This window comes from Erpetoichthys calabaricus, chromosome 13, assembly GCF_900747795.2.
Source record: "Erpetoichthys calabaricus chromosome 13, fErpCal1.3, whole genome shotgun sequence".
Lineage (NCBI taxonomy): Eukaryota > Metazoa > Chordata > Cladistia > Polypteriformes > Polypteridae > Erpetoichthys > Erpetoichthys calabaricus.
In genome coordinates, this window is record NC_041406.2 from 101,476,067 (window position 1) to 101,493,454 (window position 17,388).

The following is a 17,388-nucleotide window of genomic DNA, read 5'->3' on the forward strand; positions in this document are numbered from 1 at the left end:
TTGTCTTGTGTTTTACTTACCACAACATAATTGAAAAAATAAAGAAAAAAGGCAAGAGATTGCAGCTGAAATAATATACTTGTTAACCCTTCATGCGGCATAGGCTCTGTCAGACAACAAGCTGTTGGCTGTCACAAAAGGGGCAAGCAAGACTGAGCTGAAAGTTCAGCACACATTTGTTAATTTAGCAGTGGTGTAAGTTGACATGGTCTGGCAACGAGATCAGCAACTGCAGTCGGCAAGTCTCATTTACCCAATGACTAGATATTGTGTAATTTGATATCTTCTTTTAACAGGCCAGCACCTCCCCAGGATGTTGGTTTTAGATTAAGGACTTCTTGAAAAGCCACAAGTACTTGAGGAGAACATGCGAAAATACAAATTGTGTTGCAAGACTTATATTTGAACCCATATGATGGCTATTTATATCCTGCTTAAAGGTTTAATTTCAGTATATTCATGTTTGGGTCCAGATCCTGATGTATTGACTTCTAAAGTCCTAGAAAGCCACGGCATTCTCAAGTTCTTTTAAATTCTGCTGTACTTTCTTTGCAGCCTTTGTTGATTTTCGAAAAAACGTTCAACTCAGTTAAACGAGCTGCCCTGTGGGACATCCTGAGGGTTCGCGGGATCCCCTCGAGGTTGCTGGATATCATGGCTGGACCTCTGTGTTTTTCCCAGTTGATTCTGTGGTTCATCAGGGGTGTGTTCTTGCTCCTACTCTGTTCAATGCTTGTATGGACTGGGTGTTGAGCAAGGTCGTGGGGTCCTGCTGCTGTGGGGCATCTGTTGGTGAAGAAAGATTCATGGAACTTGACTTTGCTGACGATGCTGTGATCATCGTGGAGTCAATGGAAGCTCTGATTGGGGTGCTCGAGAGACTGAGCGAGGAGTCTGAGTGTCTGGGCTTGCGAGTGTCCTGGATAAAAATCAAGATCCGGGCCTTTAATGACCTCTTGGGCACAGCCATCAGATGTGTATATGTTTGCGGAGAGAGTGTCGACCTTGTCGAGAAGTTTACTTACCTTGGCAGTGACGTTCATGTCTTTGATGACTCTTCCTATGAAGTCAGTAGACGGATTGGGAGAGCATGGGGGGTCATGAGGTCGCTGGAAAGGGGTGTGTGGCGCTCCCGATATCTATGCAAAAGGACAAAGGTCCAAGTCTTTAGAGTCCTGGTGCTTCCTGTCTTGCTATATGGTTGCGTGACATGGATGCTATCCAGTGACCCGAGATGAAGACTGGAATCCTTTGGTACTGTGTATTTCCTGAAAATCCTTGCATACTGTTGGTTTGACTTTCTGTCGAATGAGCGGTTGCTCATGGAGTCCCGAATGAGGCACATTACCTGCATTGTGTGAAAGCATCAGTTACGGCACTAAAGCCATGTGGTGCATTTCCCTGAGGGTGATCCAGCTCGTAAGATCCTCATTGTTGGGGACCCGAATTGCTGGACCTGGCCAAGGGGTTGCCCACGTAACACCTGGCTGCGGCAGATAGAGGGTCATTTCCGGAGGGTGGGACTGGACCACGTGACTGCCTGGGGATTGCCAACCAGGGTCCCGAGTTGTTTCGTTGTGTAGTGGGTGTGGCAACGCACTGTACCAGTGCATGCTCCCCAACTTGACTTGTACTTCTGTGCACTGCTTTTTTAAAATATCTTTCTCAGATCTATGGATTCTGACAAATAGGGTATATTGAGTAATATTTCTCAGCACTTCTCTTAACATAGCAACATTCATAAGGAATCTGTTTTGGGATATCCACTATCCACTTCACCTAGTGTTCTTTGAATCCCACTATGGTATCTGGACTTCTCAGTAGTAGTAGTATTGCCATGTGTATATTGCAGATCTGCTTTAAATAGTTAAAATTATAATTATTGACTAAATAATTACAGAGTAATACAGTATAAGCCTCTGTTTAATTTTACATTTTTAATTGTAAGATACAAGAATGAAAAGCTCACATGTTTTTAGTTCATAATCAACACAATGAATTGTACTGTATACTTAAGGCTGAAATCAAAGGTTATTTTATTTCAACTATATGACATTCAGACACACAGAAAGGAGAATATGTGGTACAGCAAAGCTGAAAAAGAAAATCTGACTGCAACGATGGGTAAATGATGAAGTTATTTTTATATGACAAAGTACTCAAAATCTACCAATCTTGTCTTTTAGTTGTCCATCTCCTTTTTCACCCAAAATATACTTTTCTGTCCTCCAGTACCATAACATACATGACAACAAAAATGCCCCCATGTGTATTCCAAAATGAAAGACCTCCTCTCAAAAGAAATGTAACAAAAGCAACAGTATACAAAGTGAAAATGTTGTGGGCTAATGATGTTTACATTCTTGACTTCTTGCTGCTGGATTTTTACTGTACCTTAATTAAACAGGGTTCTGCTATAGTATCTGTTTCTTACAAATAAGTATCTGTTTTTCTAATTTTCAGATTGCTATACTCTATGGGTGGATATCAGTATTTTATGCATATGATTTGCAGTGTGGCTTCACTGGGACAGCATAAACCTCTACTTCAGCAAGGACCAGAAGAGATTTTCTTTTTGGGATATACACATTGACATAGCGACCCTCCATCTCGTGGCAGTTGTAGCTGAATGAAACCCTGGCAGGAATCGAAGTTATAGTTGCACATCTGAAAAAACAAGAAGATAAGTTAAAGCATTTTATTTTTGTATTTTATATGCTATTATTTGTAACGTGAACATTATAAGGAAGCTGTGCCTTTTTATTAATAGGTTCTTTGAGAGTAAATAATTGCATCTGCAAGCTACGGTCATGGACAGGCTGTCTAATTCAATGCAGAATTACGATGCTTACTGGTTTCAGTATTGACAATGGCAGAACTTGGATGTTATTATCCTTTTGTTTTAGGGACATGGGTTCACATGTTTTACTAGTGCTAGAAACTTCAGAAACTATAATGTTCCTTTTGGACTGACAATGTTGCCCAAACAAACAGATTTTTTTAAAAGAGTACAGCAGAAACATGTACATGATTTGCTCAAAAGAGAGTAGAAATAGTCAAAAAACAAATAGGGATCTATTACATGTGAAGTTACAGGATTAATTGTCAAAATCAAAGTGCCAACTAGAATTCCAAGACAGAAAACAAAGTAAAGTTTTAACCAGAGGATTTCCCTTAAAACCTCATAGTAACAATAAGTGGTGTTAAAGTTTGGACACATGCTGCTACTGTACATGGTAACATATTTTACATCATGGCTGCCATGATGCTACAGATCACATGGCATGTGAATCACAGCCTAGCAATCACACATTATTCAGAATACACAGAAAAATAAAAGGACAAAATGGTTAATGTGCTAATCTACTCTATATACAGTTTATAAAATCCTAAGCCTAAAAGTCACACTTTAAATCGGGCTTATTTTAAAACCTACATATATATATGTTTGGTATCATTCTTTTCAGAATGTATCAAACTTTAATGGGATGTTGTTAGATTTTTAGATTCTTATTCCATTTTTAAATTAGAAACTAGAAAATATCAAGAACTCACGTCCTGTGAGACGAGACTTTGTGCCAAGAGATTTAACCACACCCAGGGCCGGAAATAAAAGACAAAGAGTAGATGACAAAGACAGCTGCTGTACATGCGTTCGAAGCACTGCACGAGATGCAGATCACGCTGCATGGCAGCAGCAGCAACAAGCCAGCAGCAATCCAGCAGCTGATCGAGCAAAGAGGAGGTAAAAAAAAGTATTTGTTTCCCATTGTATCACCATTTAAGAGGGGGTTTCGGAGGAGCGACCCCATCTCCTTGGGGTGCGTTCAGCCCCCCTCTTCACAACACGAGTGCCAGAGACGCGAAGTGGCTGGCGAGCAAAGTGCACAGGGGGTAACCCCCTAGTATAAAATAAAGAGATTAAAAAATAAAAAGTAATAACGTTCAAAATGTAGAATTAAAAGAACATTTGACAGTCTAAGATGTTCCTACCAGAAAAATAATAATTTCTGAAAATACAGTACATTGCAGAGACAACTTGGGAAAAAAAACAATAAAAACCAACAAATTCTCACTATCTGAAGATTCCATTCCCACAGATTCATTTATCCACTTCTGTTAAAGTGTAATGCATTTGGTGGTCAACTTGCACCTGTTCACAGCTATGCGCAGTAGAAAAAGCAGAAAAAGTAGAAAATTTTGAGAGTCCAATCGCACAGCCATGACACTTGAGATTGTCTACTAAATGCTGAGAGGTGTGGGTAAGTCGTTGAACTTTATTCATGATGGGGATGGGGCCTTGCAATTGTTCCACATGAATGAGGAGTTCCCAGTTAGTGTGGGTCATTGGTTTGTACTGATCAAGTCCCTTCCTTTTGAACATGCTGCCTTACGCAGAACGCCAAGAAGATGACTGATTATAGAGGAAGTAAAAGTTATAACACGGTTTCCATGGGTGAGCCTGCAGAAGTTTCATTACCAACACATCTGTCTGACCCTGGCTCCCCCTGCTGGTACTTCCCTAGTAAGGGAGGGGACATCCAGAACAGGACTCAAGCTGGTGTCTGGTCTGACCCCTGCCTATTCACCACACCCAACTCTGTGAATCCTGCCCACTCTTCCCACTTGAGCCAGAATAGTGTCCTCCCTCTTTCTGTTTTCAGTGCAGAGGCCCAAGTGCCTACTTCTCAACTTTGGCAACATGGTTTAATAACTTCATTCTTGCAACTTCTGTTGTGTTAATAAGTCTCCAAATTCTGATAATATTCTATGTGTTCTTAATGGTTTATGCTGTTTTTCAGGTAAATTTATTAAATTTCAATGATGGGAGTGAAGTGTTGCGCTGCTAAAAATGTTTTGCTACTCCGAAGCACAAATGGACTGTGATGAGCTTAGCTGATTTTCAGTACACAAAATTATGTGTTTGTGGTAACAGGTAGCAAAAGTATGTAATGAATAGGGTCCACCAGAATCAGAAACTGTTTTTTCCATTGGCTCAATTCTTCAGTGTCTGTGATTTCCATTGCCTTGGATAATGAAAATTGGTTGTACTCTTTATGTGTGTTGATGTACAGATTCCACCATTTTGGATTTTGTAGTTAAAATAATTTACCTTACCTTAATATAGAAAGAAGAAATACTTACTACATTGAATTCACCATAATATTTCTATTGACTGTTTAGTTTTATCAGTTCCTTATGCTAAATTACCTTGGGTTGCTGTTGCCCTCATTCTCCAAAGAGTTTCCTATTCGGATCTCAGCCCCATTGATACTTTCTGTGCAGCAGTCGCCTCGGCCAGTAATGACCACCTGATGGACTTTATATTTTTCTAGGAGGTCCACACGCCACCAAGGTGAGTCATGTTCGTTTGAGTGAGAACAGGAGCCATGAACACAGTTTGAGTTCCGGTTTCCATCAATAGCATTGGCAGCATATGAAAAGGTACCCCAATGCCCAGGATGCATCTGTGACTGGGTGGCGGTGCCTCGAAGAGCTACATTTTCAACTGTGAGTTAGAGAAAGAGAAGGAAGAAAAAACTGAAAAGTAAGAATACTCCGGGGAGAAAGACAATAGCAATTAAGAAATGTACGGGAACATCTCTTTTACTGGTGCAAAGTAAGGCTTCATCTTTATTTAAAGATAAGATGAATTTTGTGAGTGTCAAGAACGGATGATGTATGGACTCATAATTTGGAGAGGGAGCAATATCTTACATTAAAATCTTTCAAAACTTTAAAAAGTCATCTGAAGTAAAATAAACATTTGCTTTACATTTTGCACTGAAGTGCATATTTAATGCAAGTAATAGGAGTGTAGGACCCTCAAACAAATCTTCCACTCTGGAAGCTTTCATTCACTTCTCAAGACTTAAGGTGAAATCTTTCGAGGTAAGACCAATTTTTTCTGCCCTTCACCTTTTCTTTCTTTATTCTCTATCTTTACCAGATTTCTCAATGCCACAAACCTTCTGTCTTATTTCAGACAACTTAATTCACACCAATTCTCTACCTCTTCTCCTTCTAATCTAAAGTCATGTTTGGATTATTTTGCTACATCTAAGCATGTGAATACTAACAGAATTAAAGTATTTAGTCTAGAGCAAAGACTGCTACATAGGGACTAAATCCAGGTTTTCAAAATTCTTAAAAGACATTCATTAGAGTAATCCAGTGAATTCTAAATTATGAATCACTTAATCGAGCATAGTGATGCAAATTAAAATCTGCATTTAAGACTGAGAATGTTGTTCTGCCACTATACAGTGAAGTGCAGAGGAATTTTGGAAGGAAAGGACAATGAAATGTAAAATTAGCCAAAAAAATGAACAGGGATCAAAAATCAGTAATTCAAGCCTATTTTTTTGTTAGTACCAAAACGTTAACCAAAAAACAATCTTAGAGTGTTAGCTCTGAAAACGTATAGACACTCTCTCACTAATTATCCACAAACTTGGACGACAGGTAACCATCATAAATACTGTGGTGTCGATGACCACATTACTTCTAGGAACATGCCTCTAGTAACCCTTAAGTTATCATGTTTCTACGATCTCTCAATCTTGTAGATTCACTCTATACACTATCGGCAAGATCAGACCATATCTGACAGAGTATGCAGCACAAGCCCTGGTCCATGCTTTGGTCTTGTCACATCTGGACTACTGCAACTCCCTGCTGACAGCAATACCAGCATGTGCCACCAAGCCGCTGCAGATGATTCAAAATGCAGCGGCACAGCTGGTGTTCAACCAGACGAGGCTGGTTACAAATCTCTCCTCTTTTCAAATCACTACATTGGCTTCTTATAGAAGCAGATATTAAGGTCAAATCGTGGATGCTTGCCTACAAAATAGTCAATAGGCCAGCACCTATGTTAATGTAGACACTTTTGAGGTCCTTTGTTCCTTTCTCAGTCTCTCATATCTACTGATGAATGGCATCTGGTATTGCCACTTTTACGTAGAAGTCCAGATTCTTTTCATTTGTAGCCCACCACCATTCTGAATTCTCAATGTGCTTAAGAAACAGTTGAAGACTGTTTTGTTGGTGAATTTTCGTCTAACTGATATTATCTATTAGGTTATGTAACCTAAGACTGTAGTTATTTTGTATTTTTTTCTGAGCTTTTCACTTGAGGTGATCAATTTTGTAGCCTTGTCTAGTAATACTTGTTTCCAACCAGTTCCCAAGATTGATGTTTATTTGATTATAATTTACCTTTTTGTAAGTCGCGTAGGATAAAAGCATCTGCTAGGCAAATAAATGTAAACATAAAAACTCATGACGAAGAACAACTAAGTGCATTCAAAAGCAAAACTGTGAGAAAGCAGACCAGAGATTAGACAAAGAGTGTTTTGGGGCAATTAAAGTAGGATAACTATCAATTAAGTCCACATTTAGAGACAGTAAAGTGCATCCACGCAACCGTTAGAATGTATTTCCCGTGATTACCTTCACCACAGTAGTCTTGAGCCTGACACAGGAGCAGGAGTCCAGTCAGCAGAGCCAAGTGGGCCAGTACCATTCTGAAAAAAAAGACCCAAGAAAAGATGTCTTTACAAAATTATTGCCAGTTTAAGATATTTTTTGTGTGGTAACAATTTAATGAATCTGTTGCCCTGCTATTTATTTACTTTACTGTAATGTTTACACTGCAGTATTAACATTAATGGCAAAGTGATTGAGAAACCAAATGATAAGTACCATGATGGCAGAAAGAAAAATAAGAGCCACAACATTAGCTAAGCAGCAAGCACATCACTGAAGGCGATTATGTGACAAAGAACAAGAAAGAATAAGAAAATAAGATGGTGAAACACACAAACAAGAAAGAATCCTGAATATAAAATTGTATTTAGCAGCAACTTGGTGGCCATAAAGGAGGGCAATATGGTTGTGTGTTTACAGCAAAGTGATTGATAAACCAAATTATAACCATCACAGTAGCAGAAATAAAAAGAACAGCAGCAGCATCAGCTTAGTGTGAAGCACATTGCAGAAGGTGATTAAGTGATGAAAAACAAGAAAAAATAAGCAGACAAGATGCTGAAGCACACACACAACCAAGAAGTAGTCCTGAATATAGCTTCATACGTTCTGGAAACTAAAAAACATGTAGGGTGTGGCAACCTTGTACCCATCAAAGTTTATTGTAATAAAACCATGTTCCTTGATAATCTTCCAGGACTCTGTACATACGGGTTCAGAATTCATAATTGTTATAATATGCTTTGTTATTAACTTTAATGTCACTGTTCTCTGTGCCCACTGTTATGGACTCATTCATACAGGCAGACCAAGTATGGTACACAGGGGCACAGCATCTTCATTTAGAATTGCCGAGCCAAGCACAGGACTGGAGAGCCAAAGACAACTGGAGAATTGACTAGTCAGCCTAAAGACAGACTAGTATATTTCTGTCTTCTGTCAGCACACCATCCTCTTTCCTTGTTGGGAGAATGAGAACTGTATGTAGGCATTGTGCTATTCCTGTATTTTTGAAGGTGGGGTTTGAGTTGTTTGGATCCAAGAGAAGGAGCCTGCACATGGAGCAACCAGAATATAAGGATGGACCTACAGCCAACACTTTGAAGCTGCCGGGCGGAAGATTATGTCTTCTGTCCGGTGAAAATCCTTTCAGCGTGGCAAACGAAAGATGGCAGACTGCGTAGGTCAAGACACCCACATGCTTGAGAGTCTGCCATAAGCTTCCCGTTTGTGATATCCACGTGAAATCGTCAGTAAAGAGCTAAATTATCCTCTATACTTCTCGTGTAATCTTGTAACCGTCATATTGCATGCTGGGGGGGGGGGGGGGAATACCTTTTTTATTTATAATTTTTTAATTCAGGTTAATTAAAACGCAGCAATTGAAAAGAACACATTTCCAGAGAGCTAATGCCTCTTAAGGAAACAATAATAAAGTGTAAATTTTGTGTTTATTGGTCATCAAACATCAAACATAAATAAAAGACAGCAAAGTGACCAGTGGTCAAATGTTTACAGCAAAGAGATTGCAAAATCAAGTGATAACCACCACAATGGCAGAAAGGAAAAGAAGATCAGCGACATCTGCTGAACATCAAGCAAATTGCAAAAAGCAATTATATGATGACAAATGACACAGAATAACAAAAGAAGATAGTTAACCACAATGACAAGCAAGAAGATTGCTTTTAAATTCTTTTATTGATGTTCCTTTGAAGAACACTACTTAGCAAAGTGACATCGGCAATGTGATCAATATTATGCTGTATTTTTTGTGTTGAAGACAAAAGAATGTGTTGCCAAAGCAGAAATGGCTTCCTTCCCACACAGGAGCCACCAAAAGTAATAAATTACATTTTGACTTCTGTAGGTGCTGAAAGATGTGACTATTTAGAAAACAAAAGAAGTGTCAACAGCTCCTTATTTATAACTTGGTTTTTATTTGAATTTTATTTATGGGCAGTAGGTCTGTGTGTTTCACTAGAATGTAGATAAAGTAGAAATCTTTAAATGTCTAATATGTTTCCTAGCAGAAAACTAACAGATCAAGAAAACCTGAACATACCCTGTGTTATTGTATGCAGCAAGATTCTTTTTAAAATCAGGAACCAATTTGTATTTCACAAATCTGTTATCTATTTATGTATAGTTATGGAGCCCAAATAAATAAAGGTTTGTTCTGGAACCTTCATGTTAATAGTTCTTTTGGGAACCAAATACAGTTACCATATGGTATCACTATGAAGAAATACTCTTTAGCTTTGAGATTGTAGACTCTACTAATATATAATTTTCATTTTGCCTCTTGGCTCCGATTCCAGATTGCTGTGTTGCAGGTGCAGCATTGAAAATATGAAAAGGTTCAAGGAATGTGCAAAGTGCAGTTCAGGGTCATCCTGCACACTAGGTGGCATCAGAGAGTAAGAGAAATTCTTTGAGTAATAGCAAAGTAAGGCAATCCAGAGTCTATTCAGTCATCTTCAGTCTTAATATATTATTGATGCTCTGGGCATAATAACATGATAATACATAATAACATGAATGTCTTTATAAATCTTTTTATTTGATATGCAAATAAAGTAAACAGCAGATTTCTAAGATTTCAGGTGATGTAGAAACATGAAGTTTAAAGAATATGCAGCAGCAGAAAGAAATGAGAGGGTAATTAATTCTAGAGGAGCTACAGTGCATACTTGACTGTTAGTCAAAAGTGAAAAAGTTCTCTAAAAAAATCAGTAAGGAATGGTTCATACAGTACATCTGTGTAAATTATACTTTAATAATACTGAAGGAACACAATCCAGTACAGTGCAACAGATTGTTCTGTATAATATAGTCTCAAGTATATTATGTTATATAACTTTATTATGCACACAATTAAATGTAAATTGAAATGAACAGAAAATGAAATCAAATGAACAACTTAACTCATATTTAATTTGACACTAAAAACACATTGGATCAAATGAAGTAAACAACCCGCAGAGATAGACAGACTGGTACAGTGATGCTGTGTAGTAATGGCTCTGCGCACTTTCACCTTTACAGATCTATTGTGTTATTTGTGTTCATTTCTTATTCTTTATCATCAAGTATAAGTTCTACCAGACCAAGCCAATTGTCAGTTATTTTCACTTATAAATTTCTTTGACTGTATGCATGCTTGTGCTCATTTGTTTATGCCTCTGTGTGTATGAACATGTACATTTAAATACATTTTGAATATCAAAAATGAGGGCGGCACGGTGGCGCAGTGGGTAGCGCTGCTGCCTCGCAGTTGGGACACCTGGGGACCTGGGTTCGATTCCCGGGTCCTCCCTGCGTGGAGTTTGCATGTTCTCCCCGTGTCTGCGTGGGTTTCCTCCGGGCGCTCCGGTTTCCTCCCACAGTCCAAAGACATGCAGGTTAGGTGGATTGGCGATTCTAAATTGGCCCTAGTGTGTGCTTGGTGTGTGGGTGTGTTTGTGTGTGTCCTGCGGTGGGTTGGCACCCTGCCCAGGATTGGTTCCCTGCCTTGTGCCCTGTGTTGGCTGGGATTGGCTCCAGCAGACCCCCGTGACCCTGTGTTCGGATTCAGCGGGTTGGAAAATGGATGGATGGATATCAAAAATGAATTGTGCAAATCAGTAGGCCTGGTGCCATGATTAAGTGGAGCAGACTGCAAAATCCTTGTTAAATTAAACAAATCCCTCACTGGGCTACATGTTTTGGGCATGCACCAAATTAAGATCAAATCTTTGAATGCCTATCAGATACTGTAGCCTTGGTGTCACAATCACTCCTAATCCATTAACAGCTATGTTTGGTGGGCTCTCAGATGAGCTTAAAATAGAGAAAGACAAGCAAATTATAATTGCCTTTGCCTCACTACTAGCATGTAGACTTATCTTGCTTAACTGGAAGAATCCCACCCACCACTTTTAAGTCATTGGGTAACTGATATCCTATACTATTTGACATTTGAACAAAAATGAAATTCTCTCTCAGAGGATCTGTTCAAAACCTTTTTAAAATATGGTAGGATCTACTCAATAACATTTTAGAATGAGCTTCTATTTTGGAGGAGAAGGATACTCTTCCTTCCTGGCTGCTTTTAAAGACTGGCTTTTTTGGCTGGCAATACTCTCTTTATTTTGGGTGGGGATTGAATTTTGGTTTTGTTAAGTTTGATTTGACAGTATGAATTGCTATTTGCTTTTAATTAAAATCAATACAAAAAAAATTAAACAAATTCTATGGCAGTCATCGCTGCACATACAGTAGGTCAAATTGTTTTTGAAGAATATGGGGATGGACCAAACTGGACCAAAAACAATAGGCCTGAAGTCAAACAAAGAGCAACCATAATGACTCTTGTTTGAAGAAGAAAGGTCAGTTTTTTGGAGGTTATCATTGTACATAGGTCTGTACAGTCAAGGCAGATGTCTTGTAAACTGCTTGATCTATAATATTCTATCATTGCTGGGATGTAGTCATCCTGGCACTGTACACAACACATAAAAGATGTATCATTTTCTAACAGAAATTGTAGTTTTAAGAAATGAAAATCAATCTTCAGTTTCCACAGACACACCTATATATACAGTAGACATTATGATGAAATCGACTTTTCGCGAAATTTGAACGTCATACACTTCTAAAAACAAAAGGTACCAGAATGGTTCTTCAGAGCAATACCATAGGAAACCAATTTTGGTTTCCAAAAGGCCCATCCACATGAAGGTTCCTGAAAGAAACTTTATTTATTTAGATCTGCAACAGGCTCAATACTGTAAATAACTAGGAATAGACAGAGGTAAATGATTTATGAAATACCAATGGGTCATGATTTTAAAAGGACTCTTGCTGCATACAATATCAAAGGCTAAGTCTAAATTTTATTAATCTGTTTGTGTCCTGCTAGGTAGCTTACCATATATTAAAGATTTAATTTTTTTGTTTAGAATGTTTTTCAAAGCAGAATCGACCAATTTTATATACAAAGAACCCTTCCAACCATGAAATGGTGCTTTGTCAAGCAATGGTTCTATGAAGAATCACATAACCCAGTAAAGAAACATAAAGTGCCTTTAAATAAACTTTATTTTTAAGAGTGTAGAATCCAATTTTTGACTCCATCAACATTTTTCAATTTATATAGAAGTATAAAATCAACCATTTACATATAGATTTCTTCTTGGTGTTCTGTTTTTCTCCAATGGTCCAAAGACATGCAGGGTGGGTGTATTGGAGATAGTAATATTTTAATACTTTTAATTTTAATATTTCTTGCTGTTTTCTGTTTGTTTCTGAGCTTTTATACTAGTTACTAGTTAAGATTATATTTGATCTGGCTTCTGGCATGTCGCTGATACTAGCTAATAGAAATCAGATATCTGAATTTTAAATTGATTTTAAATTTAATGACAAATTCTGCAGTACACTCAAACCCTTTCCCCTTGGGATTAATAAAGTATCTATCTATCTATCTATCTATCTATCTATCTATCTATCTATCTATCTATCTATCTATCTATCTATCTATCTATCTATCTATCTATCTATCTATCTATCTATCTATCTATCTATCTATCTAACTAATCCAGGCACCAGCTTTCTTGACCTCACTTCAGGGCCCAATGGTTGCATATTTCTGCAACACCTGGAATGCAAACTGAAAAGGTAAAAGTGGGGTGTATTAAATACTCCTGTAATCAGACACCTAAGCAGCTCAGTTTCACTTTTGCACAGAAGTTGTTTGTCCAAAGACGGAGAAGGTGACATGCTGCAACAAAAGTAAAAACAAGGTGAAATGTTTTTAGAACTGCGCTACCATTCACTGTAATGGGCAGTCTTCAATCTTTGTCTTAGATAAGATGGATGAAATATCAAGTACATTTTAACCCAATGTGGTGTGGAAAAAGACAGGAGGCTTGGTCATCTATGTGAATGAGGAATGGTGTTAAAGGGAGCATATTACAGTTAAAACTATAGTTCGTAAGTCACACATTGAAAATTTGGCTGCTGGAATTTGTCTACATTATTTGCTCATGGAGATAAATTACATAATCTCTATTAATATTTATATGAATACATCTGCAAATGGGGAATCAGCAATGGAAATGATTCACTCTGTCAACAACAATTTAATGATGACTCATTCTGATCCTACAGTTATAATGTGGTGACTTCAATCATGTAACTTTTGAAGGAACAAGAACAATTTTTTCACTTGTTTGTGTCTTGTTCCAGCTGAACCTGCTCTATTCAAATATTAAATATGCTTTTAAGAGTACTGGAACTGTTGGTCAGATCTGACCACAATCTGATTAATCTTACTTCAGCTACAAGCCTGTTATTAGATGGCCAGATGACCAGGTGGAGTCAATCCTTGCTGCCTATGCTGCCCAAGTTTGTTGTATCATCTGTCACCTGTTCAGTCTGTCCCTAAGGCTCCAGAAAGTGCCTATGTAGTGGAAAACTTTTCATTTTCATACATGTTCATACTGTTCATGTTCCAACAAATGACTAAAAACCATTGGCACTTATTTCTTACATCATGAACAACTTTGAGAGGCTGGTCCTGGACTATATTGTGGTAGACCACCTGGACCCATTGCAGTTTGCCTATCGAACAAAGATTGGATTGGAGGATACAAAACTGGCAGCACTGTGAGGATTATATTTTTGATTTCTCCAATGCCTTCAATACCATGCAGCCATCTCGGTTAAGGGGTAAACTCAGAGATATGGATTATGTGTCAGACAGACCGCAGGTTGTGAGACTCAAAGAATGTGTCTCTGGTTTATATGTGAATAACACTTTAGTACCACGAAAGCAAAGTTCTGTCTCCCTTTCCCTTCACTTTGTACACCTTCAACTATAAATATAACACCAGGTCATGTCACTTGCAGAAAGTCTAAGATGATTGTGCACTTATGGGATGTATTGATAAGGGGATGAGATGGAGTATAGGAGTCAGGTGGAGAATTTTGTTTCTTGGTGTGGAATGAATTGTCTGGAAACTTAACATCCACATAACCAGGGAACTGGTTATTGACCTTTTCAGCACCAAATACCCTCTAAAGGATCTATTAGGATACTGCGTTCTTTTAATGTGATTCGAGATGTCCTTCACATCTTCTAGAATTCTGTGATGACCAGTGCAATTTTCTATGCTGTGGTGTGCTGGGCTGGTAACAGCACTTCAAGAGAGGCCCGCCGAATAAACAATCTAATTAAAAGGGCAGACTCAGTTATGGGACTCTGGACCACCTCAAGGTAGGAGCAAAGAGTTAAAACAAAACTGAATGCCACTGAGAGCAATGCTGCACATCCTCTCTCTAACACACTAATACTGAGGAACTTTCAGCTAAAGAATTATTCAGCAGAAATGCATCAGGAAATGCTTCTTTATACAATGTACTAACAGCAATATACCTGCATAATTCTTCACTGTGACTGCCAAGTAGATGTTTTCCATCCATCATCCAACCCACTATATCCTAACTACAGGGTCACAGGGCTCTTCTGGAGCCAATCCCAGCCAACACAGGGCGCAAGGCAGGAAACAAACCCCAGGCAGGCCACCAGCCCACCGCAGGGTGCGCACACACACACACACACCAAGTACACACACTAGGGACAATTTAGAATCGCCAATGTACCTAACCTGCATGTCTTTGGACTGTGGGAGGAAACCGGAGCACCCGGAGGAAACCCACGCAGACACGGGGAGAACATGCAAACTCCATGCAGGGAGGACCCGGGAAGCAAACCCAGGCCTCCTAACTGTGAGGCAGCAGCACTACCCACTGCGCCACCGTGCCGCCCCAGATGTTTTCTTTCTTTTTAATTTTCTTCCTTTTTAGTCATTTAGGTGTGTGTTCAGATTATAGTGTATTTTTATAAATATATTTTATCTATCTATTTAATTATATAAATAGCCAAATTTTTCCCATGGGGACAATCTATCTATCTATCTAATCATTATCACATTACACAGGATATTAGCAGATGTCTGGTTATAATTAAAGTTAAATATTTGACTTACTTTTTATTGAAAGGAGCCTAAATCTAACAAACAGAAACAGCGTAGAAAAGAAAACATGTTATACTCACGTTGATGTTTATTGTCTATTAAAAGTAGTTCATTCTCCGCTGCCAGTCAGAACAGATCTTCAGGAGAACGACAGAAGAGATGAAATGTTAAGTCTGAAGAGATCTTGTTTATAAAGCAGTTTTGAATCATGAAATTTGGAAAGCTGCCAAAGTTGTTGTCTTTAGTCCATCCATGACCTTGTTTACTTTAGATATTTAATTTGAAGGAGGTTTTATAAATATATGCTATCACTAGTGATAAGCAATTCCCAGAAATCCATGTATGCACAGTATAATAAAATTTATTGCTGTGAAATTCACAGCCACCATAAGGAATGAGACAAGTAATAGTGTTTAGTGACTGCAAGACAGATGTTCACTAGCAAAACTTAGAGAACAATTTATGAAAAATAGCTTCCTTCAAGTATTGGTAACTGTCAGTGCTCAAATTTTAAAGTCATAGTAGCTGTAGGTATGATTACTATTCTATTAGGATGTTTTAAAAAATAAACAAGGCAATTAAATTCATTTAGCAAAAACAATTAAATTTTGGAAAACTGCAGTGATCAGAATTAGGGAACTGTTACAACTGTTTTGCAAAAGAAGCCTGCAAATAAATTTTGTAATGCTTTTTGATGATGACAGCTTTTAAAATTTAGTAGGAAGTGCAGATGCCCTTGTTTTCAAAATGGAACATCTGTATCCACAGGACATGACCATTTGTTGCATTTCTCTGGCTTGATTTTGTTTCACTTCTTCTAGCTACTTCCACAATTTGGTAACTATAGCAAGTTTCTTTATCATAACTTTGTTGCCAATTAACTTCCAGAAATTCTCAGTCTGGTTCAGATTAGGACTCTGGGCTGGCCATTTTATCACTTTGATATTTTCCACTTCTAAATATCGCTTCACCCATTTTGCGATATGGCAAGGAGCATTTTCATGCTTAAAAATGTTCGGTTGATTGGATGATACTCGCAGGGATGAAATCGCAGGTTGGTGAAGGAGGTTCTGAAACACATTAGCATTTATCTTGCCATGTAGCTGTATGAGAGGTGCAATGCGACTCCTTCTGCAGAGAACATCTCCCACATCATGATGCTTCCTCCTCCAAACTTTGCTAACTTCTTCACACATTTTGGATTCAGTCTTTCCTCACTTCAACAACTGAACATGTTTACCTCCTGAACCAACTAAATTAAACTTGATTTTGTCACTGAAATGAACTTTGGACCAATTCTTCTTAGTCCTCACAACATGCTCCACAGCGAAGGCTAGACTAGCTTTTTCCTTCTTTTTGCTTATGAGAGGCTTGATCACTAGGGAGTGGGCTGTCAGTCCCAATTCTCTCAGACAACAAGACTCTGTATATTCAGACAGATTCTTGCTCTGTTCAGCACTGAATTGGTGAGCAATTCCAGCTGTGATGTTGAACCCCTCCCCTCCCCCCACTGAGAGCATCTGTATCACGTTGCTTTCTCGTACACTCGTGTTATGTTGGCAACCTGCCTGTTTTTGGGACTTGAATGACTTTGTTTCTTTGTACAGCTTCAGTATTCAAGAAATTACACAATTGAAATGATCAACTTCTCTTCCAATCATGGAGAGGGTCATTCCATCAGCCTTCATCTGAACAACCTGACGTCACAGCATTTCAGTAACCCTAGAGCAGCTCACCGTCATGCAAAGTGCCTATCAGTGTTGACTGGTATTTCAAGATATTGCCAGATTAGAACCAGCTGTTAACTAGTACAACTAGTACGTCTCTAATTTTGATTGCTGACCTTCTTCAGTTATTGTGTTTAAATCTTTTATTT

General features: G+C 38.4%; 1 protein-coding gene across 2 annotated transcripts; it reads right to left on the minus strand.

Annotated features, from left to right (window-relative positions):
* Positions 1-2,019: 2,019 nt before the first annotated feature.
* LOC114664014 (fucolectin-like) lies at positions 2,020-15,752 on the minus strand. Of its 2 annotated transcripts, none has more exons than XM_028817987.2 (4): positions 15,593-15,752; positions 7,456-7,529; positions 5,212-5,509; positions 2,020-2,667 (listed from the first exon to the last, which is right to left on the minus strand). In XM_028817987.2, exons 2-4 carry the CDS (start codon positions 7,526-7,528, stop codon positions 2,496-2,498), a joined length of 543 nt encoding a protein of 180 aa, XP_028673820.1. In that variant the 5' UTR covers position 7,529; positions 15,593-15,752; the 3' UTR covers positions 2,020-2,495. The 2 variants fall into 2 exon arrangements, with proteins under 2 accessions (XP_028673820.1, XP_051791657.1); XM_051935697.1 differs by lacking the exon at positions 15,593-15,752 and adding an exon at positions 9,718-9,837.
* Positions 15,753-17,388: the final 1,636 nt, after the last annotated feature.

Coding starts and splice junctions, on each gene's coding strand:
- LOC114664014 (XM_028817987.2), bottom strand. CDS start 7,528: ATGGTACTGGCCCACTTGGCTCTGCTGACTGGACTCCTGCTCCTGTGT. Junction 5,510..7,455: donor TCAAGACTACTGTGGTGAAG/GTAATCACGGGA, acceptor TCTAACTCACAG/TTGAAAATGTAGCTCTTCGA. Junction 2,668..5,211: donor GAGGGCAACAGCAACCCAAG/GTAATTTAGCAT, acceptor TTGTTTTTTCAG/ATGTGCAACTATAACTTCGA.